Source organism: Exophiala viscosa, assembly GCF_022695815.1.
Source record: "Exophiala viscosa unplaced genomic scaffold EDD37scaffold_12, whole genome shotgun sequence".
Classification (NCBI taxonomy): Eukaryota; Fungi; Ascomycota; class Eurotiomycetes; order Chaetothyriales; family Herpotrichiellaceae; genus Exophiala; species Exophiala viscosa.
In genome coordinates, this window is record NW_026944364.1 from 227,805 (window position 1) to 240,985 (window position 13,181).

General features: G+C 50.4%; 5 protein-coding genes across 5 annotated transcripts; 3 read left to right on the forward strand and 2 right to left on the reverse strand.

The window, feature by feature from the left end:
* The first annotated feature begins 50 nt into the window (after window positions 1-50).
* On the forward strand, window positions 51-1,475 carry EDD37DRAFT_158196 (Gtr1/RagA G protein conserved region-domain-containing protein). Its single transcript, XM_062809703.1, has 3 exons — window positions 51-262; window positions 315-1,100; window positions 1,148-1,475. Exons 1-3 carry the CDS (start codon window positions 207-209, stop codon window positions 1,338-1,340), a joined length of 1,035 nt encoding a protein of 344 aa, XP_062666414.1. The 5' UTR covers window positions 51-206; the 3' UTR covers window positions 1,341-1,475.
* Window positions 1,475-4,291, forward strand: EDD37DRAFT_640350 (translation initiation factor eIF-2B gamma subunit). Its single transcript, XM_062817236.1, has one exon. The coding sequence runs from the start codon at window positions 1,611-1,613 to the stop codon at window positions 3,834-3,836; it is 2,226 nt and encodes a 741-aa protein (XP_062666415.1). The 5' UTR covers window positions 1,475-1,610; the 3' UTR covers window positions 3,837-4,291.
* A 914-nt stretch (window positions 4,292-5,205) lies between these two features.
* EDD37DRAFT_612745 (histone-lysine N-methyltransferase SUV39H) lies at window positions 5,206-7,577 on the forward strand (the record flags this gene model as incomplete). The annotated part of the gene is made up of 3 exons (XM_062815388.1): window positions 5,206-5,262; window positions 5,533-5,583; window positions 5,739-7,577. 3 exons carry the CDS (start codon window positions 5,206-5,208, stop codon window positions 7,575-7,577), a joined length of 1,947 nt encoding a protein of 648 aa, XP_062666416.1.
* A 346-nt stretch (window positions 7,578-7,923) lies between these two features.
* Window positions 7,924-10,062, reverse strand: EDD37DRAFT_612746 (uncharacterized protein; the record flags this gene model as incomplete). The annotated part of the gene is made up of 1 exon (XM_062815389.1): window positions 7,924-10,062. One exon carries the CDS (start codon window positions 10,060-10,062, stop codon window positions 7,924-7,926), a length of 2,139 nt encoding a protein of 712 aa, XP_062666417.1.
* Window positions 10,063-11,587: 1,525 nt separating this feature from the next.
* On the reverse strand, window positions 11,588-12,507 carry EDD37DRAFT_158278 (uncharacterized protein). Its single transcript, XM_062809705.1, has 2 exons — window positions 12,282-12,507; window positions 11,588-12,221 (listed from the first exon to the last, which is right to left on the reverse strand). Exons 1-2 carry the CDS (start codon window positions 12,293-12,295, stop codon window positions 11,777-11,779), a joined length of 459 nt encoding a protein of 152 aa, XP_062666418.1. The 5' UTR covers window positions 12,296-12,507; the 3' UTR covers window positions 11,588-11,776.
* Between the last annotated feature and the right edge of the window lie 674 nt (window positions 12,508-13,181).

The following is a 13,181-nucleotide window of genomic DNA, read 5'->3' on the forward strand; positions in this document are numbered from 1 at the left end:
ACAGAGCTCACTATCATAGACTCAACAATGGAAATCCAGCTGTGAATACTCAGCCAATTCGACGTGTCCAGTCTGCGCCAGCCTCTTTGTGATTCCTCAGCCTATTGCTCAACTCAACCACCTTCCGCCGCGACTTGTCCTGCTCAAGATCATATCACTCCTCCACCTACCTCTCCACCTATTTCCAGCACCGTCAAACCGCCGCAATGGACAAGAAGCTACGCCAGAACAAGCCTCGGCTGTTACTGATGGGTCAGCGTAGGTATGTAGCAGTCACTCCCACTATCACAGCAAGATATTGACTTAGAAAACAGGAGCGGCAAGTCATCCATAACTAGCGTGGTCTTCCACAAGATGCCTCCACAGGAGACTCTATTCCTCGAATCAACCACACGCATTCAAAAAGACTCAATGAGGTCCTTTATGGACTTTCAGGTCTGGGATTTTCCTGGACAGCTCGACTATTTCGATCCCACATTCGACACGACCGAGATCTTTTCCGAAATTGGCGCTCTCGTCTGGGTCATAGACGCGCAAGATGACTACACCGATTCTCTCAATCGCTTAACCACAACCATCTTGAACCTGCAAACCACATTCCCACACATCAACGTGGAGGTGTTTGTTCATAAAATTGATAGTCTCAATGAAGAGTTCCGCTCAGATATCTACCAAGACATTGTCCAGCGAGTCAGCGATGACCTTAGTGATGCAGGCTACATCAACCCTAACATTACCTATCACCTCACTTCCATCTACGACCATTCCATCTTCGAAGCCTTTAGCAAAGTAATCCAGAAGCTCATTCCACAGCTCGACACCCTTGAGAACCTCCTCAACATTCTGGTCAACAATTGCGGAATGTCCAAAGCATACCTGTTTGACATCCTCAGCAAAATCTATGTTGCAAGCGACACCAGACCCATCGACATGGAGGTCTATGAGATGTGCTCGGACTATATTGATGTGATTGTCGACGTCACGGACATTTTTGGGTATGAACGCGGCCATGATAAGCTACTTGGAGAGCAGATGCAGGAGGCCGAGTCATCGATCATTATTCACGACGGCACAATGATCTACCTCAAAGAGATGAATCGGTAAGGAGATGACCAGTGCTCAATGCTGCAGTGCTGACCATTCTTAGATACCTCTGCCTAGTGACGGTCATCAAGAATAACGAGGCCAAGGACAAGAAGGGACTGATTGACTACAATTGCCATGTCTTCCAAGATGCCTTGAATGGAGTGTTCGCCAGAAGTTGGGAGAAAGACAAGGCCGTTGGCAATGGGGGCGACAGCAGTGCCCAAGAGCAGCTGCAGGCTCAATTGGAGGATTGAAGACCGACCTCTTGTGAGAATAGTTTCCAAGCGGGCACGACCCCCAACTGCGTTTGCTGCAGTAAAGCAGCGCTGTCACGCCCCAGCACCAATAAACACAAAGAAATCAGCGCTTTACGGTGATCCAAGCTGCAGTGAAAGCAAAAGTAAAAGTGACACAGATGTGAATCTTCGTTCGTGAGAAGAGACTGGCATTGTGCCTGGAATGTTTGTAGATGTCGACATCTCCTACCGATCTGTGCCAAGACCCATATCCGAACTTCGTCAGACATGGATTTCTTGGTCGCGATGGAACCAAGTTCCTTAAACTACATGCAGACACGCTTCTTTTCCGAAGCAGAAAATCCCATCAGTGTTGTTACTGACGTTGACGGCATCGAGAGAGTTGGTGAAGGCCCCGAGCAGAGTCAGGAGACCAGTGCTGCGGCAGAAAGCGCCACACGACAGTCACTTAACCCTCGTGTTCAATTTTTACGGCTTTCGGCTCTAGTACGGGGAAGACAAGGTATCGCAGGCGCGACTCCTCCATACCAGCCAGTGCCGCCATCTCTATCCCGCACAGCCACCGAAGACGCAGAGGAGAGTGTTAGCGATCTTCTAGAAGTCAGAGCTAGCTCGCCGTTGCGGAACCTCGCCTTCTCAAGAGATCCGCGAGTGCATGAGTCACGACAACTCCGTCACACGATCTCTCATTCCACGTTGCAACATTTTCAAACACCACTCCCTCCAAAACCAACGAAGATGCCTCAGACCGGGTTCCAAGCGTTGATACTATGTGGTCCTGGTATCGGACTCAGCACCTTCACCAGTGTGCCTAGCGAATATCCCAAGGCTTTAGTTCAGATAGTCAACCGACCTATGGTATGGTACGCCCTCGACTGGTGTTATCGGATGGGCGTCACGGATATAACTCTCATCACTCCGCCAACCTCGAAAGGACCTATTGCCGCAGCTTTGGCACAAAATCCCTACCTGACGTCTCTTCCCTCCCCAAGCCCCGACTTACTAGCTCCTGAAGCGCTCGAATTCACAACACCCACAGCAGAACTACTGAGACTGCCCGAGGTACAAGCTGTTATCAAGTCAGACTTCGTGGTATTACCTTGCGACTTGATCTGCGCCATTCCTGGAGAAACCTTCCTTGAGACATACCTTACGAGGCTAGGTGGGCCTGGCGGTATTGGCTGCAATGAAGACGTTGAGGCAACGAGGAATCAGCTTCTTGCGCTCGGAGGCGAACGCCGAGGGCGTAGGGGTGGTCTGTCAATATGGTACAACACGATCGATCGGGAAGAAAGCGTCAAAGGTGAAGAATGCGATTTCATGTGTACTACCAAGCTTGATCCGGAACATGACATACCCTTGCTGAAAACGTCTTCCGCCCAGACGCAGGGTATTCTACGCAAACTAGTATGGGCCATGCCCATGTCTGAGCTCTGGGATCAGTGCGAAGAAGACAAATCATGGAAGATCCGACAGTCACTCCTCCGAAAACACGGCGCTATCAAGTGCATGACGAAGTACCGCGATTCGCATATCTACTTCTTTCCTCACTGGGTCAAAGACTTTGCACTAACCAACGAAGATTTTGAATCTGTCAGTGAAGATCTGGTCGGAACATGGGCGAAGGCCGAGTGGCGCAAACCTAGTTATAGGGCACGACTCGGCGCCAGAAAGATCTTCTCACCAAAACCTGCAGCGGGGCGAACTGACCTCTCAAATCATGAACGTCCCATCGAGGAAGAAATTGACCTACTCTCGCTGAGCAGTACTCAAATTACTACGCAACCGTCAACAGACTCGACACCTGCTCGCACAGCCCGTCTCGCATCGAGAGTTCCTGTCGAGCTCCTCTCTCCTGACAACTCTTCTCATTTGGACGAGGAAAGCGGACCAGTGCCACTTGTTCCACCTATCCTCTCATACATCTTACCCTCAAGCTCTGATGCGCCTTTGGTGCGCCGCGTCGACAACACCCCGCTTCTCCTATCCGTCTCCCTCGCTCTGGCCAAATTGCCCTCGGCAGAGGAATCGACTGCGGCCAAAACCCCCGTCTCGCCCTTCTCACATCCTGTGAAGATCCACGCGACAACTACCATCGCGCCGCGGGTCACTATCTCCCGCGCCGACACCCTGATCGACAGTAACAGCACCGTCGCGACACAGTGCGTCATCAAGAACAGCGTGATAGGGGCATCGGTAGCAATAGGTACCGGCACAAGGATTACAGGATGTGTCATTATGGACGGTGTTACGATTGGAGATAAGTGTGTCCTCACGAATACCGTGATTGGGAAGAAGGCCAAGATTGGAAATAAGGCAACGTTGACTGGCTGTGAGGTGCAAGACGGCAATGCTGTGGCCGATGGGACGGAAGGGAAGAATGAGAAGTACCTCGTCGGCGGGCTCGAGGACGAAATGGAAGGTGACGACATGGGATATGACGAGGACGATGAGGATAACGCGGGTGAAGGACTGAGTCTAGAAGAGCCGTGAATAATTCCCTTACCCAACTATGAACATTGGGGGCTAGCAGAGGTGCACCCACAGCGCTGATAGCAGTGGCAGAACTTCCGAAACTGGACGACTGTACAATCAAGAACGGGCAGCTGGACGAGATAAGATATGTTGACGATGATAGCAAGCCGTTTCTGTCTAGTCGATGAGAAGCGCTCGACTCGGGAATGAGGTGACAAGACAAAAGTAAAGATACGAATGGCGACACCTACTATCCCGCTCTACAACTGACGGTATTGGCTGCTAATTGTTCGTCGGACGAGTTGTATGTTACCTTAGATTTGATAGGAAGGGAGCATGACTGGTAAATGTAGGCCTTACAGCATATAGCTTCCGGCGGCTCATGGCCGAAGAGGGGATTTGGCGTAGGCGGTCTCCAGAACGTCAACCCCAGTGACATGGTTGTAGGGTGACATATTTGACTCTGCCTGCTATCTGTTTTGCACGAGTGTCAAAAAGAGTCATGACATAGCAGATCGTCGAAAAGATATCTCGCTGAATTCATAGGCTGTAAACCAGCTGTTTCTGAGATGACTGTAATTTGAGGGACGTTGCAACTCGGGAGCCCGCCAGCGACAGCGCGACAGTCGTACGGATTGTCACGGCACGCCCCGGAGGTCCATCGAATATGGAAGGTAACGTCAAATTAGGCTGCGCCGTACCATGTCCTTCGGGCCCTAAATATATGCTTAACCCTACACTCCTCAATGTTTCTCCCTATATGTAGCCATAGTCTATACGTGCTTGTTTACCCAGAATATCTCTCTCTCGGTATTGTGCTTTTCCAGAGTAGACAATCTAAATTCCCATGCGATAAGTCCAAAAATAATCATTAGTGTAGAGTGACGTAGTATCTAGCTTCGACGAACTGGTCCAGCACCAGTACCTAACGGATGCCGATAAGTCCCGCCTCTCGAGTCGGACACTCGACTCAAGTCTTTCCCTTGTGCGATTCTCTCTATCAGGATTTTTACTAGTAAAAACTTACTGGTAACTTACTAGTAATTACTAGTAAAAGTCTACTAGTAAAGTACTTATATTTTACTGCACTCTTTATAGTGACTTATAGAACTAAATAGAAGTGAATAAATATAAAAATTACTAGATTAGGAATGGCGCTAAACAAGGGAGGGGGGAATGTTACCTCACCGCAACGCGGCTCTTTACCTACTTCTTTCTCATTTAATCTTCTCTCTATATTCTACCTCGTCTCTCTAACTTTCCACCACCATCGTTTAGGTGCAATAAAACAAGATAATAGACATCTGTTTTAAGGCTAGAAACGATCCCGACAGTCGAATGAATGATTTATAGGGTGCGCGAGGAGGCGCGCCGTCCCTTAGAGGTGATGGCCGCCTCGGGTAGCCTTCAAAAGAGAAAGCACCTGGACCAACAGCCGCAGGTGGTAAGTCTTATCAACACTTGTTTTGGACAGCTTTATTTCCCTTTGTTCTCCTGTCTGCTTTTTATGCCCTGGCATATGCGAGTTATTGTTATGTGGATTGTGGTCGCGGACTTCCAAGTGCGAGGTCGAAAGTCCCATGATGCGGGAAGGAAGTTACGCGTTGCTGCTGTTGCTCTCTCGCTTTCTTCCCATGCAAGCCTGAATTATGGCTATTTGTTAGAACAGTATCTCATATGTTTTGCACTCTTACCTTTTACTGACATCTTTTAGAACCATTCACATGAGGTTATAGTGCTCTCGGACGATGATGATGATCATCCTGTGAGTGGCCCCCTGGAACCTCAACTGTTGCCCAATTTTAGCGCGTACCTCGCGTGTTATTTTGCTGCAGCTCCATAACCTCCAACACCTGGCTCCAATCCTGCTCACCTGATAGCCGCGTCAATTACTTTTTACCTTATTAACTCTGCGTCAAGGTCATCTCAGAACCTCCTCAGAAAAGACAAAAGTCAGAAACACCAAATACGAATGGTCGGTCAACTGGTCAGCCGGCGCTGTCACGTGACCGAAGCCGCAATGGAAACGGATTGCCGTCACGTGCCTCAACACCTACCAATGCACAGGCTCCCATAGAACCAAAGCAAAAGAGGTCGCCATGGCAGAAGAGGTCTCAATACGCGTTGCAACGGCCTGACGACAGAGAAAGACAATACCCGACCACGACTCGAAATTCTACTTCCACAAAACAGGAAGAAAGTCCGCGACAACCATTCAGAAGTGTTGCAGAGAAGCTTGCCACTATCAAGAACGAAGTCGCTTCTATATCACGGTCAAGCGACAAGGTCCCTCTCAGCTTATTCAAGCCACTTAAAGAAGCAACGCCTCTCCGATTTAAAACCATTTCATCGATCAAGCAACCCCCCAAAAATGCAATACCTCGGAATCAAGCTCTTTCTGTTGACATACCTTCGCGTCAGAAAGCTCCAGAGAGCACTCCAAAAGCTCAAAATTCTAGCAGATTTCTGCAGCCCAGGATAGAGGTCATTGTCCCATCATCACAGGAACTCCTACAAAAATGGAGCGGCCCAGTACCCAAGGCTCAGTCTACTCTCAACCAAGAAAGACGGGCTATGTTAAAAGAGCTCAAAAAGAGTCCAACTATTGTTAAAGAACGACCTGAGGAGGCACGACGTTTATTCGGCGTTACTTTCTCGAATAACTTTGCACCAGAATCCGACGATGAACGCATGAAAATCGTGGCATCTAAGAAAGCCAAAAAGGTCTCCAGAAAGACTATTCAACTGCAAGGCGATGATTTAGCTAAATCATTCCAACACCTCGACCTTGGCAGACAAATCACAATTCATCCAGCCCAAGCCGTCCGCGAGGTACTTACGAATCGGTTTAACGAACAACTATCGGCCCCTATTACATTTGCCAATGACGTGAATGAAAGACGCTTGCCGGGCAAATTTCAATTTGTCGATCACTATGTCATCCGGGACGGTGTCAAACTTGCTCCAACATCGCGATCTGGCTGTCTTTGTGAAGATTGTCGAATTTCAACCTGCACATGTTTCACTAAAGCCATTGAGGATAGAGAGGACAAGACAACACGTATAGGTCAGAATCGAACTTATACTCGTCGTCCTGATGGCCTGGTGGTTCTTTCAGATGACTATATCGAGCAAGAACTCGATAAGGCGGCCGACCATTTCGAGATAACTGAGTGCAACGAGTTTTGTCGATGTGGCAACGATTGCCTGAACCGTGTTGTCGGAAAGGGTCGCACAGTGCCGCTTGAAATCTTCCAAACTGAAAAGTGTGGCTTTGGTGTGCGGTCGTCTCAAGATATCGTCAGAGGTCAATTTATCGACACCTATCTCGGCGAGATTCTCACCGAGGCTGAACTATGTCAACGCGAGGACGCTGGAGAGGAGGGCGAACCAAGCTACATCCACTCTCTCGACTGGTTCGACTACAACAGCGACAAAAATTATCATGTCGATGGCAAGAATTTCGGTACGCCAATGCGTTTTGTTAACCATAGCTGCAACCCGAATGCGCGGTCCTTTGTTGTGCAAATGCACAAGGATGACAAGAAGGTTTATCACCTTGCATTTTTTGCGATCAGGAGTATCCCTGCTGGCACCGAGATACGAATCGACTATTCTGGCGGTGCGGACCAGGACGAGGAGTTGAATGCTGAGCTCGCCGACGGTTTCACGCGTTGTTACTGTGGTGAGAAGAATTGTCGGAAGCGCCTGTGGAGGCCTGGCGTCAAGACAAGGCGGAGAAGAAGAAAGGTGGACTGAAAGATGGGCAATGCATGGGCATGCTTACAGTGAAGCGAAAGATTAGCTATTCCCGGAGTTGTATTGGATATAAAGGGATGAATGATTTGAGCAGCGGCGTTGAGGGTGCTGGCGGATAGAGTGCCTGGTACATACAGGAGAAATGATAGAGTCATGACATGAGAGAACGAACGCTGTCATGCAGGTGCATATAGTATGTCACAGAACGAGCAGCTTCTTGACACCTTTGGACAGTCATCGAGAGGATAAGAAGTCCGAACAATTACCACCGTACACTGTGTCTTTTAATCCTCCTTGTTTCAAAAGTAATGGATATAATGAGTATTAAAGTGCTAGTTAACACCATTCAGAAACCCTCCTGCACGTTCATCATCAACGCATTATCAATCGTCTCCTTCCTGAACCCAGGCGCCCTCCCAAGACATGCGCTATCCTCAACCATGTTCTCCAGGAACTGCTCGACATCAAACATAACCGGCGACGCTCTTCGGCCCGAAAGGTCATTGAATCCAGCCATGTATTCTGGTGGTGAATTCTGCACTCCTCCATAACCCGTGAACTCAGCCCAAGGATTATCAGCGTCCTTGAACAATGGCATCGAAGTGCTCGTGCCCGTGCTCGCGAACAACTCACCCAAATCTCGCGACATGTACGGATCCGCAAGATCACTCAATAAAGGCGGACTCGGCGTGCGCACGCCGGCCAGACTCTCAAGCGGACTGCGCGTCGTCGAACTCGCCGTCGTCATTGTTGCATCGCTGTTCCGATTCCTGCTACGGCTGTGGGTTCCAGCTTTGACGAGAGGCAACACACTCCGATCGACCTCAACAAACGAGCTCTGCCCATCCAAAAAGATTCCCTTGGTCTTCAAGTACTCCTCGACATCATGGCTGTCATACCACTCGCCCCCAAACCCAATATTCTCCAGCATCTCGTTGATAGACGCCTCACTCCTGGGCGTTTCAACCTCGATGTGCGGCTGCGGTCCGACGAACGCTTTCGCCGCACTCACCATGTTAGGAGGGTATATCGGGTTCCCCTCGTCATCGCGCCTAGGGAAATGCGTGCCTGCGCCACCGATGCGGAAAAACGGCACGTTCCAGTTTTCCAGACTCTCGCCGGCCTTGCGCTTCAGCATCTCCTGGAATCGCTGGAGCATGCGCTTGCGGTTGCTGAATGTGAAGGTGAAGCGGAATACGCGCTGGATGTAGCCTGGGTCCATGGCCGGGTTGGTCAGGTTCCGGAAGGCGCGCTCAAGACACATTCTGTGTAGGCGTCGGGCGAAGGTCGTTTCTTGGAAAGAATAGGTGTAGGAGCCGTTGTTGTATGCTGGTTTAAGGGGTCTCTCCAACTGATATTTGTCGAGTGCCTGAAGGGACTGTTTGTCGCTGGTCCCTCTAAGAGTGATGAGAGGGAGGTCGTCATCGTCGGGAAATAGTAACTCCGGGACGCTGGCGTTGAAGGACATGAGGTCGTTTAGACCATGAAGGTTCGATGTGTCGTCGGCGCCGTAGACGGCTTGCGAGAGGGCGAAGAGCGGGCTGTTGTTCGTGTTGTGCCGAATACCTTGGGTAACTTCTTCCATGTCTGCGTCTGCATCGTTCCAAACCTGGTCAAAGCTAGGCCCGCGGTTTGTATTGCGGGCAGACTTTCTGGTCGGACGGGAGGACGAAACTGTGGCTGAGGCTGGGGCTCCCTTTGCGGCGCTGCGTTTACGTCTTTCAGGTTCCGGCTCCGGCTCAGCAGAGGCATCCTTGGTAAGGTCGGCAATTTTCTCGTCCTCGTCATCCGAGTCTGAGGCTGCGATCTTGGACAGTGCGACAAAGTCCTCTGTCGCAGCCTGGAGTTGACGACCCAGGGCGTAATGTGATGTTAGGATCCCGGCGTCGACCATGTTGTCATGAAGAGTAAGGAAGGTCTTGTTCATTTGGTCGATAGTGTCGTGGAGGTTCGATACCCTTTCCTTCAAAGCCGAAATGGTGGTTTCTTTGCGGTGTCGATAGGCTCGCTGGGCCAGGCGGATCTGCGTCCGACGTCGCTCCGCTGCGGTCTCGTCATGAGTATCCAACCTGGGACGACCTCGTTGTTTCTTGCTCTCGTTTTGGTCGTTCGCATCGTCTGGAGATGCCCGCTTAGCCATCTTCCTTTCCTTCTTTGTTGGAGGGTGTTCCTGTTCTGCCGACGATGATTGATTGCTGTCGATTGATGCCTGGGCAAAGACTAGACCGCCATAAAGTTGGTTGGACGCAGAGGCCTTCCTCTTGCGACGGGGTGGTTCTGGCTCTGGGTCATGGTAAGGCTGCATCAAGGCTTGTGGGTACCGGGAGGCAGAGAGAATGTCTTCAAGACCACCGCCTGGTGGCCTTGGGAGTGCATCATTAGCGTCTGTGAGGAGCTGGTGGGGGTCGTCTAGGATAGCCTGGAGGCTGGTATAAGTCCTTTCGCCATAGTGCTTGTTTGCATAGTCTTGCATGGTGAGTGACATGGTCACTGTGAGCGTGGAAGATCGCGCCTCTGCGAGAGGTAGATTACTGATCCGTGCCTGAGCAGATGCTCGAGTAGGGCTGGGGTGCTGTGGCTCTGGGTATCTTGTGTACGGCCGTACTAAACGATTACCAGACAAACAGTTTCAAGGCGGACGGTTGGTGATTTGTTACGGCCCTTAGCGTCAGGCACATTCAGAGTGAGGTCTTTGTCACTGGACCTTTCTTTCCCTTCAAGGAGAAATAGGTGAATGATGGCTATGCAACGATGTCGAGGGACAAGAGGGATGTCTGGCCTGCGACGCCTAAGGCGAAACTTGGGAAAGCAGGACGACTCCGGCCGATCGTAGACGTCTTCTTGGGTGACTGAAGAGTGGGTTCTCACAAAAGAGGGTGTCCAACCTGGTGGGAGGGCCTTGTAATACCTATACCCCAGGGCCTCCAGAGTGCTGCTTTAACTGATCTGACAGAAAGCCTGGGTCAATTAGTCAGGCGAGGCGTACCCTAGTACATCCCGCACGTATATACAGGTAAGATCAGACCCCTTCTCAGACGGGGCGGGGAGATTCAATCACCTATCCCTCTCAGCAGCATGCGAAAAGGTCAGAGTGTAATGGAAAAGCAGGAAAGCCCGAGTCTGCTCCGTGAGCGTGATGAAGGTTGAGTCATTCGAGGACGTTGTCGCTCGATGAGGAAGTACTTGTCATCCAGTTGCATGGAGATGAGAAGTGAGACCAGGCCATGTTGGGGATGGAGTGGTCGGTGTAGAATAAATGAATAGTAATCATGGCTTCTTGCGGCCGAGGCTTCATGCGAATCCGTCTGAGCGTCCTCACGCCCTTTTGCAAGTCAAAGTCATGCAATAATCTTGTGACTGGCTGCTGACTCCTATGTACGTCCGTAAGGACCGCAGCCAAGATACCATATTTCATCACTGTGCCTCGCCCGCGAGAAAGGATGACCAAGCGAAAGAACGAGGTCAGGGTTTCATGCTGTTACAAATCTTGCTGGTTTAAAGTACTTTAGATAAGCCAGCACCTTGGTACTGGTGGTACCCCTCTTTGAAGCCCTTCTCAGGTACTATACGGAGTACGCAACACGAAGTACGTTCATGCATGGTGTGAGCATTGAGATCATGATGCCGATGCTCATGCTCGCAGCGAATGATATGGATGTACCCCTCTAGGGACGTGTCTTCATACGCAGCCTTACTGCTCGAAGCGCAGTCGCGGTCATCTCTCGTGTACAGCCTGTTCTCAACCACCCTGCTGACCACAGTCCCCGCCGACATTGTGTTACAAGAATTCTGGCAGGAACGTGGCTTAGTATCATGCTTCATGCGCCGAGTAATGGAAGAGGCAGGACGACAAAATGACAACCAGCATCTCTATTGGATTTTCCCGTACACAATGTACAGACATCTAGCAGCTCAGGGACCAAGAACAGTCTCCCTCGCATGCAACCTATATTAATAAAGTATATAAACCCAGCCCGACCAATCCAGCCTTGCCATGTCCAGCCCTTGAAAGAATTTCCCATCCCGAATCGAATATCCAACTCTTATACATGTACACATATCTTCATGAAACTCGTCCCTTGAAACGCTGTCGCAGGATTCCTCCGCTCGGAACGCTTTGATGATGACCTCCCAGAGCAGGTTGATGCCAGTGCATATTGAAGCCTCGCTCTCTTTCGCAGCATAATTCGTGGGGACGCTTAGGACCTTTCCATGATTTCGAAGATTCCGTCCAAGATGACCGGAGACTGCATGTGGTCGTGCACAAGTTCCATTGGAGAAGGTGGCATTGACTGAGCGAGCGGACGGGGTTCGAGAAGACCCAGCCCGATCATCTCCACTGGATCAGCATATCTCTCCTCCTCGAGGGCAACGTCGATGGCTGAAGGTTGTCGGCGTAAATAAGAGTGAGGGCTCGATGTGGCCGATGAGGGACCAAACGTAGTATTCAAATCGAGTGCCGCCATGCGTGCCCCTTGTCCGAAGCTACTGAAGCTTGAACTGGGTGATGACTTGACGGAAGAAGAAGATGAGCTCATTTTGCCTGCAGAGCGTTTCGGTGATCGATGGAGTAGGTTGTGACTGAAGATTGTCTGGAGAGACAAACGGACTCGCGAAGAGGTAGAGGACTGGTTCAGAAAGCTCCTAGGTACAACAGATTTAATGGATGTTTCGTGGTTGATAGCCTCGAAGTGGTGGACTAACTGTGCAACAGCCATGTCCTCTTGAGGGAAGAACAAGAGGTCTTTAATGATAGATAAAAAGGCGCTAAATAGTAGTCGTATAAAAGGTCTTGGAAACGGTCGACGTTGTCCAGCAGGTCGTCGGTGCGTAACGTGGAGTGATAAGAGAATGTGGTCAGTGAGCAATGAGTCTAACGAGTGACGAGTGTCCTTCCGATATGTTGCCTGGGAAGATCAGAGAAGATGTACAGTATAGAAGAGAAGAAAAAGAGGTCAATGCCCTGAAAGGAGGAAGCTGAGAGGTCAGTGAGACATTCTTTGCTAAAGGGTCAGTGTCAAATTGTCAACCTGTCGCCGGGAAGCATCAATGTATATCCCCCCCCGGAAGCCACTTTTTTTCTCGCATGGACCACCTGATAATGAACCCAAAGCCCTGGACCATACACTGAAGAGACAGTAGATGTCACCAGACGATCAGAAACCACGTAAAAGGATGCCCCATGTCAAACAGTCAAACACGGCTCCCTGGAAGTCAAAGGATCAGCAGCAAGACAGAATCTCCGAGTTCCAAAACGCGAACAAGGTGTTGACGCGATCAACGGGCCCCTGGTCTGACCGTCCGGGCTTCCCGTCGATATTCCCTGCGGCCCAGGAACGGTGGGACACAGACCGGGCGTTGTTGCAGCAATATGACTGGTGCCCAATGCTTTTTGCGGCACCCACGGACCCTAGATCGTGGCATCGCTTCGAGACTTCTGGAGCCCAGGGGGATCTGCGTTATACCTATTTCGTTTCTTATCGACGCGAAGCCCGGTTGAAGGTTGAAACAGACGCGAGATGCCCCTCCTTTGAAAGCAGTCCAACGATATCTTTAACCTCATCAAATTGTTCGAGACGCGTCTCAGTACGAGAAAAGGCTCAA

Excerpts from the sequence above, each read along its gene's own strand:
- EDD37DRAFT_640350 (XM_062817236.1), top strand. The coding sequence starts at position 1,611 with ATGGATTTCTTGGTCGCGATGGAACCAAGTTCCTTAAACTACATGCAG.
- EDD37DRAFT_158196 (XM_062809703.1), top strand. The coding sequence starts at position 207 with ATGGACAAGAAGCTACGCCAGAACAAGCCTCGGCTGTTACTGATGGGT. Across the intron at positions 263-314 it reads TTACTGATGGGTCAGCGTAG|GAGCGGCAAGTCATCCATAA; the intron begins GTATGTAGCAGT and ends CTTAGAAAACAG. Across the intron at positions 1,101-1,147 it reads TACCTCAAAGAGATGAATCG|ATACCTCTGCCTAGTGACGG; the intron begins GTAAGGAGATGA and ends GACCATTCTTAG.